At 36.2% G+C, this 13,503-nt stretch overlaps 1 protein-coding gene across 1 annotated transcript in view; it reads right to left on the bottom strand.

Annotated features, from left to right (window-relative positions):
• Positions 1–5,412: 5,412 nt before the first annotated feature.
• CRISP2 (cysteine-rich secretory protein 2) overlaps positions 5,413–13,503 on the bottom strand; it is a 16,748-nt gene continuing 8,657 nt past the window's right edge. Inside the window, exons 4-7 of the mRNA XM_006881920.1 lie at positions 12,745–12,890; positions 11,851–11,948; positions 8,152–8,240; positions 5,413–5,540 (exon numbers count right to left, since the gene is read on the bottom strand). Of these exons, the coding sequence (XP_006881982.1) occupies positions 5,413–5,540; positions 8,152–8,240; positions 11,851–11,948; positions 12,745–12,890 (461 nt within the window). The remainder of the gene's footprint in view (positions 5,541–8,151; positions 8,241–11,850; positions 11,949–12,744; positions 12,891–13,503) is intronic.

Raw genomic sequence — 13,503 nt, 5'->3', positions numbered from 1 at the left:
AGAATCTTGAGTGCTAAAAGATATTCTCTGTGTATAGTCTTTCTTTCAAAGACTATTTATAAAACTGAACAGTTATTGTAAAAATCATTCAAGTAAAAACTTACAAACCCTTTCCCTGTGAATTATCAATGTACCCCTGTGCTCCTGCAGTTACACAAATAAACACACTTCTTTCTTTCCTGAAGCAGGCTTAAGTATTTCAAAATAACATTTAGGAAACCAGAGTCATTAAGATCAGGTGAAGGAAAAGAGTTCCTACACCGTACACACTGTAATACTGAATATTTGCCATAGCAATCATCTAAACAAAGAAGTTTAATGTGTGATTTACTCTAGCAATTTGTTTGAAAGATTCAAATTCAAGGATGTCTGGGAATAAAATCTTTTTTGTAATTTTTAGTGTTCAGATTTGAAAATAGCCCAGAAAGAAGACAAATTTTGGCCAATAATGCAGAAGTCAGAAAATGGAATTCACCTGTGATTGACTTATTTCAGTCAGCATATGGTTCAAACACATTCGGAGGCATTTAATAGATACCCCTGCCCCATTATTCTTTAATAGTGAATATTATTCCATTGTGTATATGTACCATGGCTTGCTTATGCATTTATCTATTGATAGTCACATTGATTGTTTCTCTAGGCTATTCTGAGAAATGTTATGAACATGAGTGTGCATTTAACTCTATGTCATAGCTTTTATTTCTCTAGGATACATATCTAGTAAAGGCATTGTTGTTGTTGTTGTTAAGTGCCATCGAGTCGCAGGCGACTCATAGCAACCCTATGATGGAGAGTCCTTGACGCTTGAGTGCCTTTCATCCTCTCTCCAGAGTAAAGGCATTAATAGATCAAATATTATTTCAACTTGCAATTTTTAAAGGAAATATAATACTCTTTCCAACAACAATTGCAATATTTCACAGAATGTAAGTGTTCCCATCTTTGCTTGCCTCTGCCAGCATTGGTTTTCTGTCTTTTTGAACTTTGCTGTTATTACAACAGTGATGTATTTTGAATTGTATCTCTTTCTGGTGCCATAGTTCATAGGGATTTGTGCTGCTAACACAAAAGCTATGCCTCTCTGGCAATTTGAATGCACCAGCAACTCTGTGAGATAAAGATGGGCAACTCTGATATGATTGGTAGCTTAGGAAGCCCAACAGAGGGAGCTGTCAACAAATTGTCATTGAGTTATGACTCAATGCCAATAAGTTTGAATTGATTTGATACTTACACCCCAAATTCAATTTTAAATTTTATTGTGTTTCGTGATGACATGTTTTGTGTTCATTAAAGTTTTGCAAGTTCAAATATGTTTGGGTTTATTGACACAGTGATTGCAACAATAGGCCATCCATCTTAGACATATTTATTTAAATTTTATGCAATCTTTAAAAACCATGTTTATTTAGGTATAATTGACATATAAGAAAAATTATATTTACAAATAAAATGTATATAGTTTATACATTTTAGCATAAGTATACTCCTGGGTCGTCATCATTATCATAATCAAGATCATAATCATATCTATCACATTTTCAAAGTTTCCTTATACCTTTTTTCAACTATTTTTCTTTCCTTTTTTTAGTGACTACTGAACTACATTTCATCACTATTATTGTTGTTATGTGCCGTCGAGTTGCTTGCAACTCATAGCAACCCTATGTACAAGAGCCCTAAATGCTGCTCTATCCTGTGCCAACCTCGCTGTCTCTGACACACTCATACTCACCACCCCAATCACAGAATCGATCCATCTCATCGAGGGTCTTCCTCTCCTGCGCCATCCCTCCACTCTCCCAATCATGATGTCCCTCTTCAAGGACCAGTCCCTCCTTGCAACATGCCCAAAGTATGTCAGGCAAAGCTTCAGAATCCTTGACTCCAAGGAGCATTCTGGCTTCACCTTCTCCAGGACAAACCTGTTTGTTCTCCTAGCAGTCCATGGTATATTCAACACTCTTCTCCAGCACCACAGCTCAAAGGCATCAATTCTTTTTCTATAATCCCTATTCACTGTCCAACTCTCCAATGCTTAGCACACAATTGCAAAGCCTGGATCAGGTGCATCTTAGTCTCCAGCCTGATATTGTTGCTCTTCAGTACTCTTGAGAGGTCCCTCACAGCCAACTTTTTCCAAGTGCAAGTCTTCTCTTGATTTCCTGGCTGCTGTTACCAAGATGACTGACTGTGGAGTCAAGTAAACTAAAACTGTTAACTACCTCGATCTCTTCACCATCCATACTGATGCTGCCAATTGGCCCAATCTTTGTTTTCTTGATGTTGAGTTTCAATCCATATTGAAGGCTGCAATCCTTCACCTTCTGCAGCAAGCACTTCAGGTCCTCCTCAGTTTCAGCAAGCAGGGTTGTGACTACTCCTTCACCAATCTTGATGCCACATTCCTCCTCGTACAGCCCAGCGTCTCGGATGATCTGTTCTGCATACAAATTGAAAATGTATGGAGACAAATTACATTCCTTATGGACTCCCTTCTTGATTTTGAACCATGTAGTGTCTCCTTGCTCTGTTCTGACAACTGCCTCTTGGTCCAAGCATAGGTTTTACATAAGCACAATCAAATGTTCTGGAATTCCCATTCTTCTCAGAGTCAGCCACAGCTGCTTGTGATACACACAGTCAAAAGCCTTTGCATAGTCAATGAAGCACAGAGACACATTCCTCTGGTATTCTCTTCTTTCTGCCAAGACCCATCTAACATTAGCTATAACATGCCTAGTACCATGACCTCTTCTAAACCCAGTCTGCACATCTGGTAGTTCTCTGTTGACATATTGCTCCAATAATTTTTGGACAATATTCAGCAGAATCTTGATTGCATATGCTATTAATGATATTGTTAATTTCCACACTCTGTTGCATAAACAAATATCAATCTTTACATTAATATTTATTTTATAGAGTTTATGGTTCATTGTGGTTCTTGGGAATATTAGTAGTACATTCCTTTGAATTATTAAGTAGTATGCCATTGAATGGATATACCATAATTAGATATTTCCTACCCTACATTTTGATAACTAGAAGTTACCATGGATATTTATAGACAAGTCCTTGAATCATTCACTCCAAATTGTTGCTATCAAGTCAAAACAGACTCGTACCTGACCTTTCAAATAGGCTTCTGGGGTTGTACATTTCCTGGAAGCAGATGGCTCACCTTTTCCCTTCAGAGCCCCTGATGGATTTGAACCACGAGAGAGATCTCTCTTTGGGATTAGCAGGGCAACTTCCTTTGACCTATCTCCTCCTGTGGACCTAGGTGGGTTCACATTGTAGTCTTTGGACTATCAGCAGAGTGCTTAAAATAATTGTGCCACTTTGTTGTTGTTTTGTGTCGTTGAGTTGACTATGACTCCTAGTGACTCAATGAAAAACAAATCTGAACCCAACTGTATCCTGTGCCATCCTTACTATCTCTGTCATACTTGAATCTATTGTTAAAGTCACTGTGTCAATCCATCTTGTTAAGAGTTTTCCTCTCTTACTGCTGACCCTCCACATTTCCAAGTATGATGTGCTTCTCCAAGAACTGGGCCCTCCTAAAAATACTAGGTTTGTTTCTTTGGGGTCTGTTTCCCCCCCCCCTTTTTCTTTTACAATAAAGATAACAGTTTTACAGCTTTATTGTTTAAGGGGTACATCCTTCCTTCATTGAGTTGACTCAGCACTACTGCCGGTTATGAGTTTGTGATTGTTTATTTTTTGTTTCTTTACTTAATCTATCTTTATACCAATAGCACATATTGTTGTTATATACTATCATGTTGGAACCAATCCATAGCCAGCCTTACAGTGATTGCAAGGGAAAAGATTGACCATCTTTCTTCTTTGGAGCAGTTGGTAGATTTAAACGATGTGCGTCTGGATTGGCAGTGGTACTCATTACTGTGAAGTAAAAAGGCAAAAATGCGGAGAACCAGATGAGGAATTATTATCAGTTCTGTGGTGGGTTCCACACCCCTATGCCAGAGGGATGCAGTAGGAATGGGAAGTTACATGTGGGAAAGTTACAACAAAGGTTTTATGTGGGGGGGAGGGATGTGAGTTGATCTGTTTGGTGGTCAGCACTCTCTATTTGGTGGTCAGCTCCCTGGAGAGAACATTAATTGGGTGCCCTCTGCACCTTCCCCTGTATGGAGCTTCCCAGGACCCTTTAAGTGAGTTGTGTCATGGCTGGTTTTAAGTAGAAAGTGGCCGGTGGTTGTGCTCTCTTCTGATTGGCTGCAACATTGGAATGTTTCCCAAGGAATGCATCTGTGCAGAATGCTGCCCAGCTTCCAGGTGACCTTTCACTTACCATTAAGCTACAAGAGCTCCCTCAATGTCATATAGTAATCAGTATTATAGCTTTATAAATCTTCAAAGTCTGTCATTTGGTGTTTAGTAGAATTCTGTAAATTATAAACTCAGTGGAGTGGTGATACAAAAATTCAGTCTATATACCATGCTGAAAAGGTCAGTAGTATATACTATAAAAATGGTCAAATCCACTTTCTGATTATTCCCATTCACCTTTCTATTTTTTTAATATTTTTATTGTATGTTTTATTATTCCAAAAATGAATCTATTTCACCCTGTTACGATTATATTTTTAAGAAAGTGTACGCAAAGTCTTATAAATAATAAATCTTCTTTATTGCTTTTCTTGAGAGGCTTTATGTGTTTATGTTGCGGGATGCTTTGTTTTCTTTGTCTTTTTAGACAAGAGACTTAAGTATGTAATGTAAATAAAATGAGAATAGAATTAATACATTGTTTAAAATAAAATTGAATCTTATAGACAAATATTTTGGAAATTTTGTTCTTCGTGATTAACTATCTGAGGTAAGGGTCAAATAGGGATTGATTATAAAGACTATGAAAAATATTTCACAAGAATCATATCCATATGGTGCTTAGACATGTTTTTATTCTAAAAGCTGATTACATTTGCTTAAAGAGAAAGCCACAGACAAGGAGAGATGACAATTTTTTAATTCATGCTTCCAGCAGGTGAAATAAGAGTGACAATGATGTTACTTACAGTCTTTTCCTAGTACTGCATTTTGTTTCTGGAGGAATTCCCGATTACGATCCAACATCTTAGTGACCTAAAATTTCTGGCTTTACTTTCAAGATCTTCAGCTAAATCCTTTGAACGGTTATCCAAGGCCGAAATTGACAGCTGTCATCACAGACTCTGCTAGTTTTGTAACCCTCTGCATTTAAGTTTTGTTGGAATTGAAAGTGGATGCAGACCAAAAAAAAAAAAAAAAAAAAGAGGTTCTTACTTGGGGTCCAATTTATAACTAACAGGTCTAAAAGTCTCTCTTGGTGCCAAGAAACTCTAAGTAGATCACACAGTCTTTCTTCACTTCACTGCACAAAGCATCTTGAGTGTTTCAGTAAATTTTGCCTTCACAATTGCAAGTAGCTTGACACTTTTCCTTGAGCAATTCATGTTCACAGCCAGCTTTAAGTTTCAAGTCTGCACAGTTACTTAGGAGATCTTCATACTCACAGCTATTGGCTGAAAAAACAAACAAACAAAAAAATCTAAAACAACCAAGATAAGATACCTCATCATTTTCCTATATCATAGAAAACCAAACCTTAAATTAAAAACTAGTAAAAGGGGACATGATTGGATCCACAAATGAGTTCCTCACTATGCTGGCCATTTCAGTTCTTATGACACAGAGACATTTCTTTAGCTGAACTCATGGGTTAACTCATTTTTATTGTTACTACTGTTTTGGATTCAATGATAAACCTCTAAAATTGATGTACTTTCCTCATTCAGCAAACAGAATAAAGATATGCAATTAAATATATACAGGATCCAGTAAGATAGCCACTAACCACAGGAAGGTACTAAAATTTAAATTAGCTAACTAAATAAAGATTAACATTATTTTCCTCAGTGTCACTAGTCATACTTGAAATATTAAAAATCCACATATAGCTAGTGATAGTGCTGACAGAAAAAGAGCATTTCTAGCGTCATGCAGTTATACTGTATAGCATTGCTCTAGACTCTAGTGCTGTCAAGTTTTTTTTCTTCCAAGTGATCGTTATGGTAAAATACAGAACCAAGTAAGGAGGATATGCCTCTTTTATACCTGATAGTACTTGGAAGTTTCCTGAAGATTCCAAACTCAGCACATCTAAAACTAAGCTTTGCTTGTTTTGAAAGAGTCTTACATTTCTTGGGTAGGGCTTTCCAGAAATCCTACCCCTATCTAGGTGAGAGGGTTTTTTTTTAAACAAAACAAAACCAAACCCAACTTATTTTAAATAATAGATTAAAATTTATTTTATAAAGAATGTTACATTTGTTTGCTGACAAAGTTTGTACATATTGTGTTTCACACTAATCTTTATTCACAGTATGTTTCGTACAATCATTCCCATTTGTTATGTTTTAGAAAATTAATCACCATTGAACCATGTCCACCATTACCTTGTCTTTCCAGGTCTCATCAAGTTCTTTACCATTCATTTTCTTTACTCTCCACCCATAAAATTTCTGACTACTCAGGAATTCAAACCCCAGCTCTCTTGCCTTCAACAAACACTGGGTATTCAATTTCCTTCTTTATCAATTCTCATTGTTTTGTCAATAATGCAATAGAAACACCAATTAGAAATGTGGAAAAAAAAATAAACCAACAAACAAAAAACAAGGAAAAAACTCCCTCTGCGTTTTCAACAGTTTCCCAGCTGATTTCCAATTGTTTCTTTATAATATGGTTGGAAACTTCTTTACATACTGAATTCTAACTACTTTCATTTAAATCCTTTCACCTGCTCATAGGATAAGTGTTAAAGTCTTTAGCATTTAGCAGAGATATAAGTAACCAACTTTCACCTTATTTTCTAATTTATAGCTTTTGATATTATTAATATAATGACTCATGGCTATATATTTAAGTACAAAAGAATGCTAACTAAAAATGAATGCTTTTGAAAGAAAAAATCTTAAGTGAATGGGTCAATTGCATTGTGCTTAATGATTTTAATAAAGGTTTTGTGTCTCAACTACAGAAAATCAACAGATACTTTTATTTTGTTCATAATAATATTAGAAATTAAACATGTGGCATTTATTATACCCTTTTCTATTATAACAATAAGTGAATTCTCTGAGCAAACTACATACAGACTGGATTTTGAAATTAAAAATTTATACAATATTATCAAGCTATTAACCACTGATCATTTACTAAGTTAAACATTAGGAATCTAATTAAGGAAAAAGTGAGAAATTCAGCACATGTTTATTCAAACAAAGGCAACAGTAATGGTTGATACGCCTTTCACTAATATGATCTCATATATTTAGATTTTTATATTTTTCATTTTCTAAAATACTATCTTTGATAAAGTGATATAAACTTTGTTCAGATGAATTATTTCTCCTAGAACTCAGGCTTATGTACTAATAATAATGAGCCCAGTATTGGCACAAAGTTGATGGAAGATATTTTACTACATTTTCATTAAAATTAATGTGTAACTCATTAATGTGCATAAAATATTGATTTAAACACACATTGTTCAGTAATGTTTTTTCTCTTTGGTATAAAATTAATTGATTACTTTCAGAAGATTGTTGTTGTTGTTGTTGTTATGTGCCATCAGGTCACCTGCCACTCACAGTGACCCTATGTACAACAGCCCTAAACCCTGCTCTATTCTGTGCCAATCTCATTGTCTCTGACACACCTACCCCTATTACTCCAGTTAATGAATCAATCCATCTCATTGATGGTCTCCCTCTCTCTGTCCCTCCACCCTCCCAAGCATGACGTTCTTCTCCAAGGACTGGTCCCTCCTTGCAACATGTCCAAAGTATGTGAGATGAAGCTTCAGAATTCTTGCATTGAAAGAGCAGCCTGGTTTAACCCTCTCTAGGACAAACCTGTTCATCCTCTTAGCAATCCATGGTATATTCAATACTTTTCTCCAACACTACAGTTCAAAGGCATCAATTCTCTTTCGATCATCCCTAGTCATTGTCTAGCTCTCTGATGTACTATGGCTTAGATCAGAAGATTACTAAGCTTATTTAGCTATTAAAACTAAGAAAGTGTATGAAATCTACTTTATTAGCACCAATTTAGTCACGTCAAACTTACTACACAATCCATTTTCACAATTTCCAGGGCAACTGGCACAAAGTGGTCCTTCTTTGTAAGGGAAATGCTTTTGATTGACGTTATTACCACTGAAATGCAATATAAAAAATGTTACATATCTTTCAATGTGCCCTTCAGTTTATAAGATTTATAAGTTTAAGATTAGCTAGCACCAGACACCAAATATAAATAAGTATATTTAACATTTTAATTATTCCTGATATTTGAAAATTTACAATTCTCAATGTGTAATTCAGGTCATAGTCCAAAATTGGATTATTACTTCACACATTGACTACTACATTAACTGTAAATATACAGGCTCTAGAAGTGAAATAAGGGAAATAGGGCATGCAATGTTCAGAGTATTATTGTCCCTCAGTATTCATGGGGGATTGGTTCCAAGGTATCCTACAGGTACCAACATTCAAAGACGTTCAAGTCCCTTACATAATGGGGTAGGACTTGGACATAACCTGCTACCAGCTCCCATGTACCTGATCCTCCAGTGGGTTTTTAGAGACTGTAAATTGCATGGTAGGAGATGTCTTACATTTCTTTCATATTGTTGCTAGTGGATTAGAACTGGCCTTTAGATTATCAGTGCACCTTCCTATGGACGAGCGCAAGAGAGCATACCTTGTTAGAGCATCCCATGTAATATCTAATACAACACAAATGTTAGGCAAATAGAATTCATGCTCTCTTTCAAGCCTTCGAGGAATTATTTTCATCACGTAACTGTTTCTTACTACCTCAAGTATGTTTTCCATTTGTACTTGATTAGATCTGTGCATTTAATCTCTGTGCTACACTAGAAAGAAGCAGACTGGGGTCTGGATTACAAGACTCACGTGATAGTCTGACTTGATGTTTTGGTAATATAATCCGATAGTTTGACTTTATGTTTAGAAATAGTGTATGCTGATTTTTATACTATATGCCAGGGAAAGGTAATTTCTACTAGGGTTTTCTGGCTTCTAGATGGAGTGTTAAGTTCTGCTTACATAACCATTAAGAGCTGAACTGCTAACCAAAAATCTGCTCAAACAGGATCTGACTCTAACAGCAGCTTTGAGGGAGGACATGCTGTGGACTCTTCTGTGAAGAATACAGGCTTGGTCATTCTGTGGAGCAATTCTACTCTTTTATATGAGATGACTCTAAATTGAATCAACTCAATGCTAAGGGAGGCAGATGAGGTAGAAATTTTCTGATGGTGATTTGAGAAGATGCTTTTTGAGTTTTTAAGGGTGTGTGTGTGTGATTAATTTGTTTAAAAAAGTAGAATTTCAGTTAAAAGGAAGAAAGGTTTGATTAATATTAGTGTAATCAGTTCTCTAGTGTGAACGGATTTTATGATGACTAGCTAGTAATTATTGCAGTGATGATCATTTGCCTATTGGCAATTTGAAAGTATTAGAAAATCAAATCTTAATACTACCAGGGGTGTCAAATGCTCAAAGCAATGCAATCTGTCTTTCTGCACGGAATAAGGTTTGCTTCTGTTTGGATTTTGTCTTTAAAAACTTGAGATGTGAAAATGTTATGGAAGTTCTTGCTCTCACTTATTCTAACTTTCCTGTCTCATCACCAGATTCTGATTTTGTATAAATTCTGCTAATACTTCTCAGTTCTCATTACTAAATCCCAATAGACATTGGCCAAAAAAAGATAACTTTGAAGTAAAACTTCTCAAGCTAGATACCCATATTTCTTAAATTATCTACAACTTCAAAGTAAAAAAAATAAGGAAAACTTGGTTTAGGATTTTCTGTATTCCTACCATGATAAGAAATTTGAAGTTTTAACATCAATTACAACACATATGTTTTCAGTTTAAACATTAGTCAAAGGAGGAGGGGGGAAATATTTATCCTTGTAAATCACTAGCCTAAGGAATTGCTTACTATGTACTTATTTAGAAAAGATTTATAATAACAATAATTTAACCATTTTAGGAAACATGAGTCTTGGTGCCACCGGGCTTTGCATTTTGGGCTAATAACAGAAAAGGTGGGCAATTTGAGTCCACCAACTGCCCCAAGGGAGAAGATAAGCAGGCCGGTAAATTTTTAGCAGCCCTCCCATAAATATTTACAGCCTCAGAAGTCCAATGGAGAGTCATTATGAGTTGGGACCAACTCCGTGAGAGTGGATTTGGTTTGGTGGGAGGAGTAGAAACATGTGAGCAAAATGGGATAAGATCACAATTGTATGTCATTTCTTATCTGAACACAATTCTCCCAGCTGGCCTATCTCTAGAGCCATCTTACTCTAGAAAAGTGAATGTAAGAAGGACTGAGCCTAGTAAATCAAGAGAACTGCACAGTATACCTGCTTATGGAATAACTCTTAGGTGGTGATTGTTGTTATGTGCTATCCAGTTGCTTGCAACCCATAGGACCCTATGTACCAGAGACTTAAATCCTGCTCTATCCTGTGCCAATCTCACTGTCTCTGACACACCTACACCCATTACCCCAATCACTTAATCGATTCATCTCATCAAGGGTCTTCCTCTCTTGCGCTGTCCCTCCATCCTCCCAAACATGAAGTCCCTCTCCAAGAACTGGTCCCTCCTTGCAATATGCCCAAAGTATGTCAGATGAAGCTTCAGAATCCTTGCCTTCAAGGAATAGCCTGGTTTTCACCTCAGTCCATAGTTTATTTAACACTCTTCTCTGGCACCACAGCTCAAAGGTATCAATTCTCTTTATATCATCCCTAGTCATTGTCTAGCTCTCTGACGCATAGCACACAATTGGGAAGACTATAGCCTGGATCAGGCACACATTAGTCTCCAGCCTAATGTCGTTGCTCTTCAATACTCTGAAGGGGTCCCAGCTTACTTTCCCAAAGCAATTCGTCTCTTGATTTCCTGGCTTCTGGTACCGAGTGTTGATTGTCATACCAAGAGTATTGATTGTGGAGCTAAGCAAACTAAAACTGTTAACAATCTCAATCTCTTCACCATCCATAATGATGTTGCCAATTGGCCCAGTGGTGAGAATCTTTGTTTTCTTGATGTTGAGCTTCAATCCATATCGAAGGCTGCAATCCTTCACCTTCTGCAGCAAGCGCTTCAGGTCCTCCTCAGTTTCAGCAAGCAGTGTTGTGTCATCTCCATAATGCAGGTTCTTGATTAATCTTCCTCTAATCCTGATGCCACATTCCTCCTCATACAGCCCAGCATCCCAGTTTATCTGTTCTGCATACAGATTGAAAAGGTATGGGGACACCTTTCCTGATTTTGAACCATGTAGTGTCTCCTTCCTCTGTTCTAACGATTGCCTCTTGGTTCATGTATAGATTTCACATAAGGACAATCAAATGTTCTGGGATCCCCATTCTTCTGAGAGTCAGCCACAGTTAGGTTAAGAAAAAATCATTAATGAGGAGGGGATAGGGTGTTAATCATTGGGGTATGCAATTCAATAGGTTGGTGAGGTGAAGGAAATGGAAAGGATCTTTTGTGAAAAACAATGTATTCAAACTTTGTAAATAAATCAGAATAAAATATTTTTTTTAAAATAGAGAGAATACAAATCATTTAGAGCAGAGAAGTTGGACATGTCTCAACTTACAATGTATTTACAACTGTTTCTGAAACTGACTTTTTATGAGAAATTTTACACATTAAGTTACAAACTGATATGAACATTATCATTGATGGTAAACTTTAAAGAGTATACTTACGCAGGACAATAATGGCAAACATAGAAGTATTTAAACTCTTCTTGATTTGGACAGAAGGCAATTCCACACCCAATACGGAAAGAAGAATACCAGACGAGCTACACACCCATGAGGAAAGGGATGAAAGGGTATTAAAGGAAAATGCAAATATTCTTTTTAAAATTGCAAAATTTAAAGAAGGTTACTGTTACAGTTTATCGCTCTTCAGCATATGTTGATATTTAAACTTAAATATTAGACTTAAAGTTGCATTCTTTTAAAATTTATATTTTTTTTATGTAAAGTCACTACTTTACTCATTTAAACTACTATAAAACTTCTCTTTGTTTCTCATCTAAGAGTTTGCAAGGCATTGACAAGAATGATAGCTTATTGGTAAAGAGTGCCAGGGTCTGATTATACTTACTTGCCATTTGGGTGGAATTTTATCTGTATTAATTGGTCTTTTTATTCTTTTTCCTACATTGAACTTTGTGATCAGTCAAGACCATTATTGTAAAAAATAGAAGGATAACTAGTAAGTATAAACGTTCAATGGAGGGAGGGGAGTGTGCTGAGGGTGGGGAGAATCATGAGATCACAGAGATTGATAGGCAGAGTCAGAAGGTGAAGGAATTAGAAAAGATCCAGTGAAGACTTGAAAAGATGAGGTAATAGTGGGCATAGGTCAATGGTGATTAATTTTTTTAATAGTAGTTAATTGTATGGGAATGATCATATGAAACACACTGTGAATGAAGGAATGTATGAAACTGTGTTTGAATGAAATACAATGTATATGAATTTTGTATGCAAATAATATAATATTTTATAATATAAATATAAAATAAATTTTTTAAAAATTAGAAAGGTTTTCAAAGGCAAGGCGTTTGTGGAAGAGGTATTTTTACTTACCTGAGTATAATGTCCAACAACTGAATTTGAAGTCGTTGGTCCTACACCATAGGTAAAATTAAGACTCTCATCATACCAACTTTGGATTGCAGTAGACCAGAAGGTGGGGTCAGTTGACATATAGAGATTCTCACCACATTTTGTAGCTAAAATATTTAAAATAAAATAAGCCACAGAGAGACTGAAAAAAAGCATGCCATGGTAAAATAAATGACCTATATTGGAAAGGCTCTGCCTTTCCAACACAATGCTGGTTTTGCTGTTGATTAGTCTATAAGGAAGATACCTTAGCTCCTTATCAGCTACAATGCTGGAGAGAGGATGGTTATGCCCAACACAGTTATAATGTAAGCTTGACCAAATTGAAAACCTTTTGAGTAGATTGTGATGCTCTTTGCTTTTAAAATCCCATTTTCCTGGATTTTCAAAGATACATGTGAAATTGCTCCCTTACCCAAGCCTCCTGCACTCTCAGCTTTGTACTATAAACTTCTTGAAAAAAGAGACCAGCTCTTTCAGTTTCTCTCCTCCTTTTACCCACCCACACCAAAGATTCCCAGAAAATGGAGATAATGGAGTTGATGTTTATGATTATGATTTTTTTGTGGACTCTGACAAAAGAACAAAACAAAAAAACCTTGTTGTTGTTGTTGTTATGTGCCATCGAGTCGCCTGCGACTCATAGCGACCCTATGTACAACAGCCCTAAACTCCGCTCTGTCCTGTGCCAATCGCACTGTCTCTGACACTCCCACCCCA

Source organism: Elephantulus edwardii, unplaced genomic scaffold, assembly GCF_000299155.1.
Source record: "Elephantulus edwardii isolate Elephantulus edwardi_28Jun2011 unplaced genomic scaffold, EleEdw1.0 scaffold00017, whole genome shotgun sequence".
Classification (NCBI taxonomy): Eukaryota; Metazoa; Chordata; class Mammalia; order Macroscelidea; family Macroscelididae; genus Elephantulus; species Elephantulus edwardii.
The sequence above is the reverse complement of the archived record's forward strand: the minus strand, read 5'-3'. Positions and strand labels throughout refer to the sequence as shown.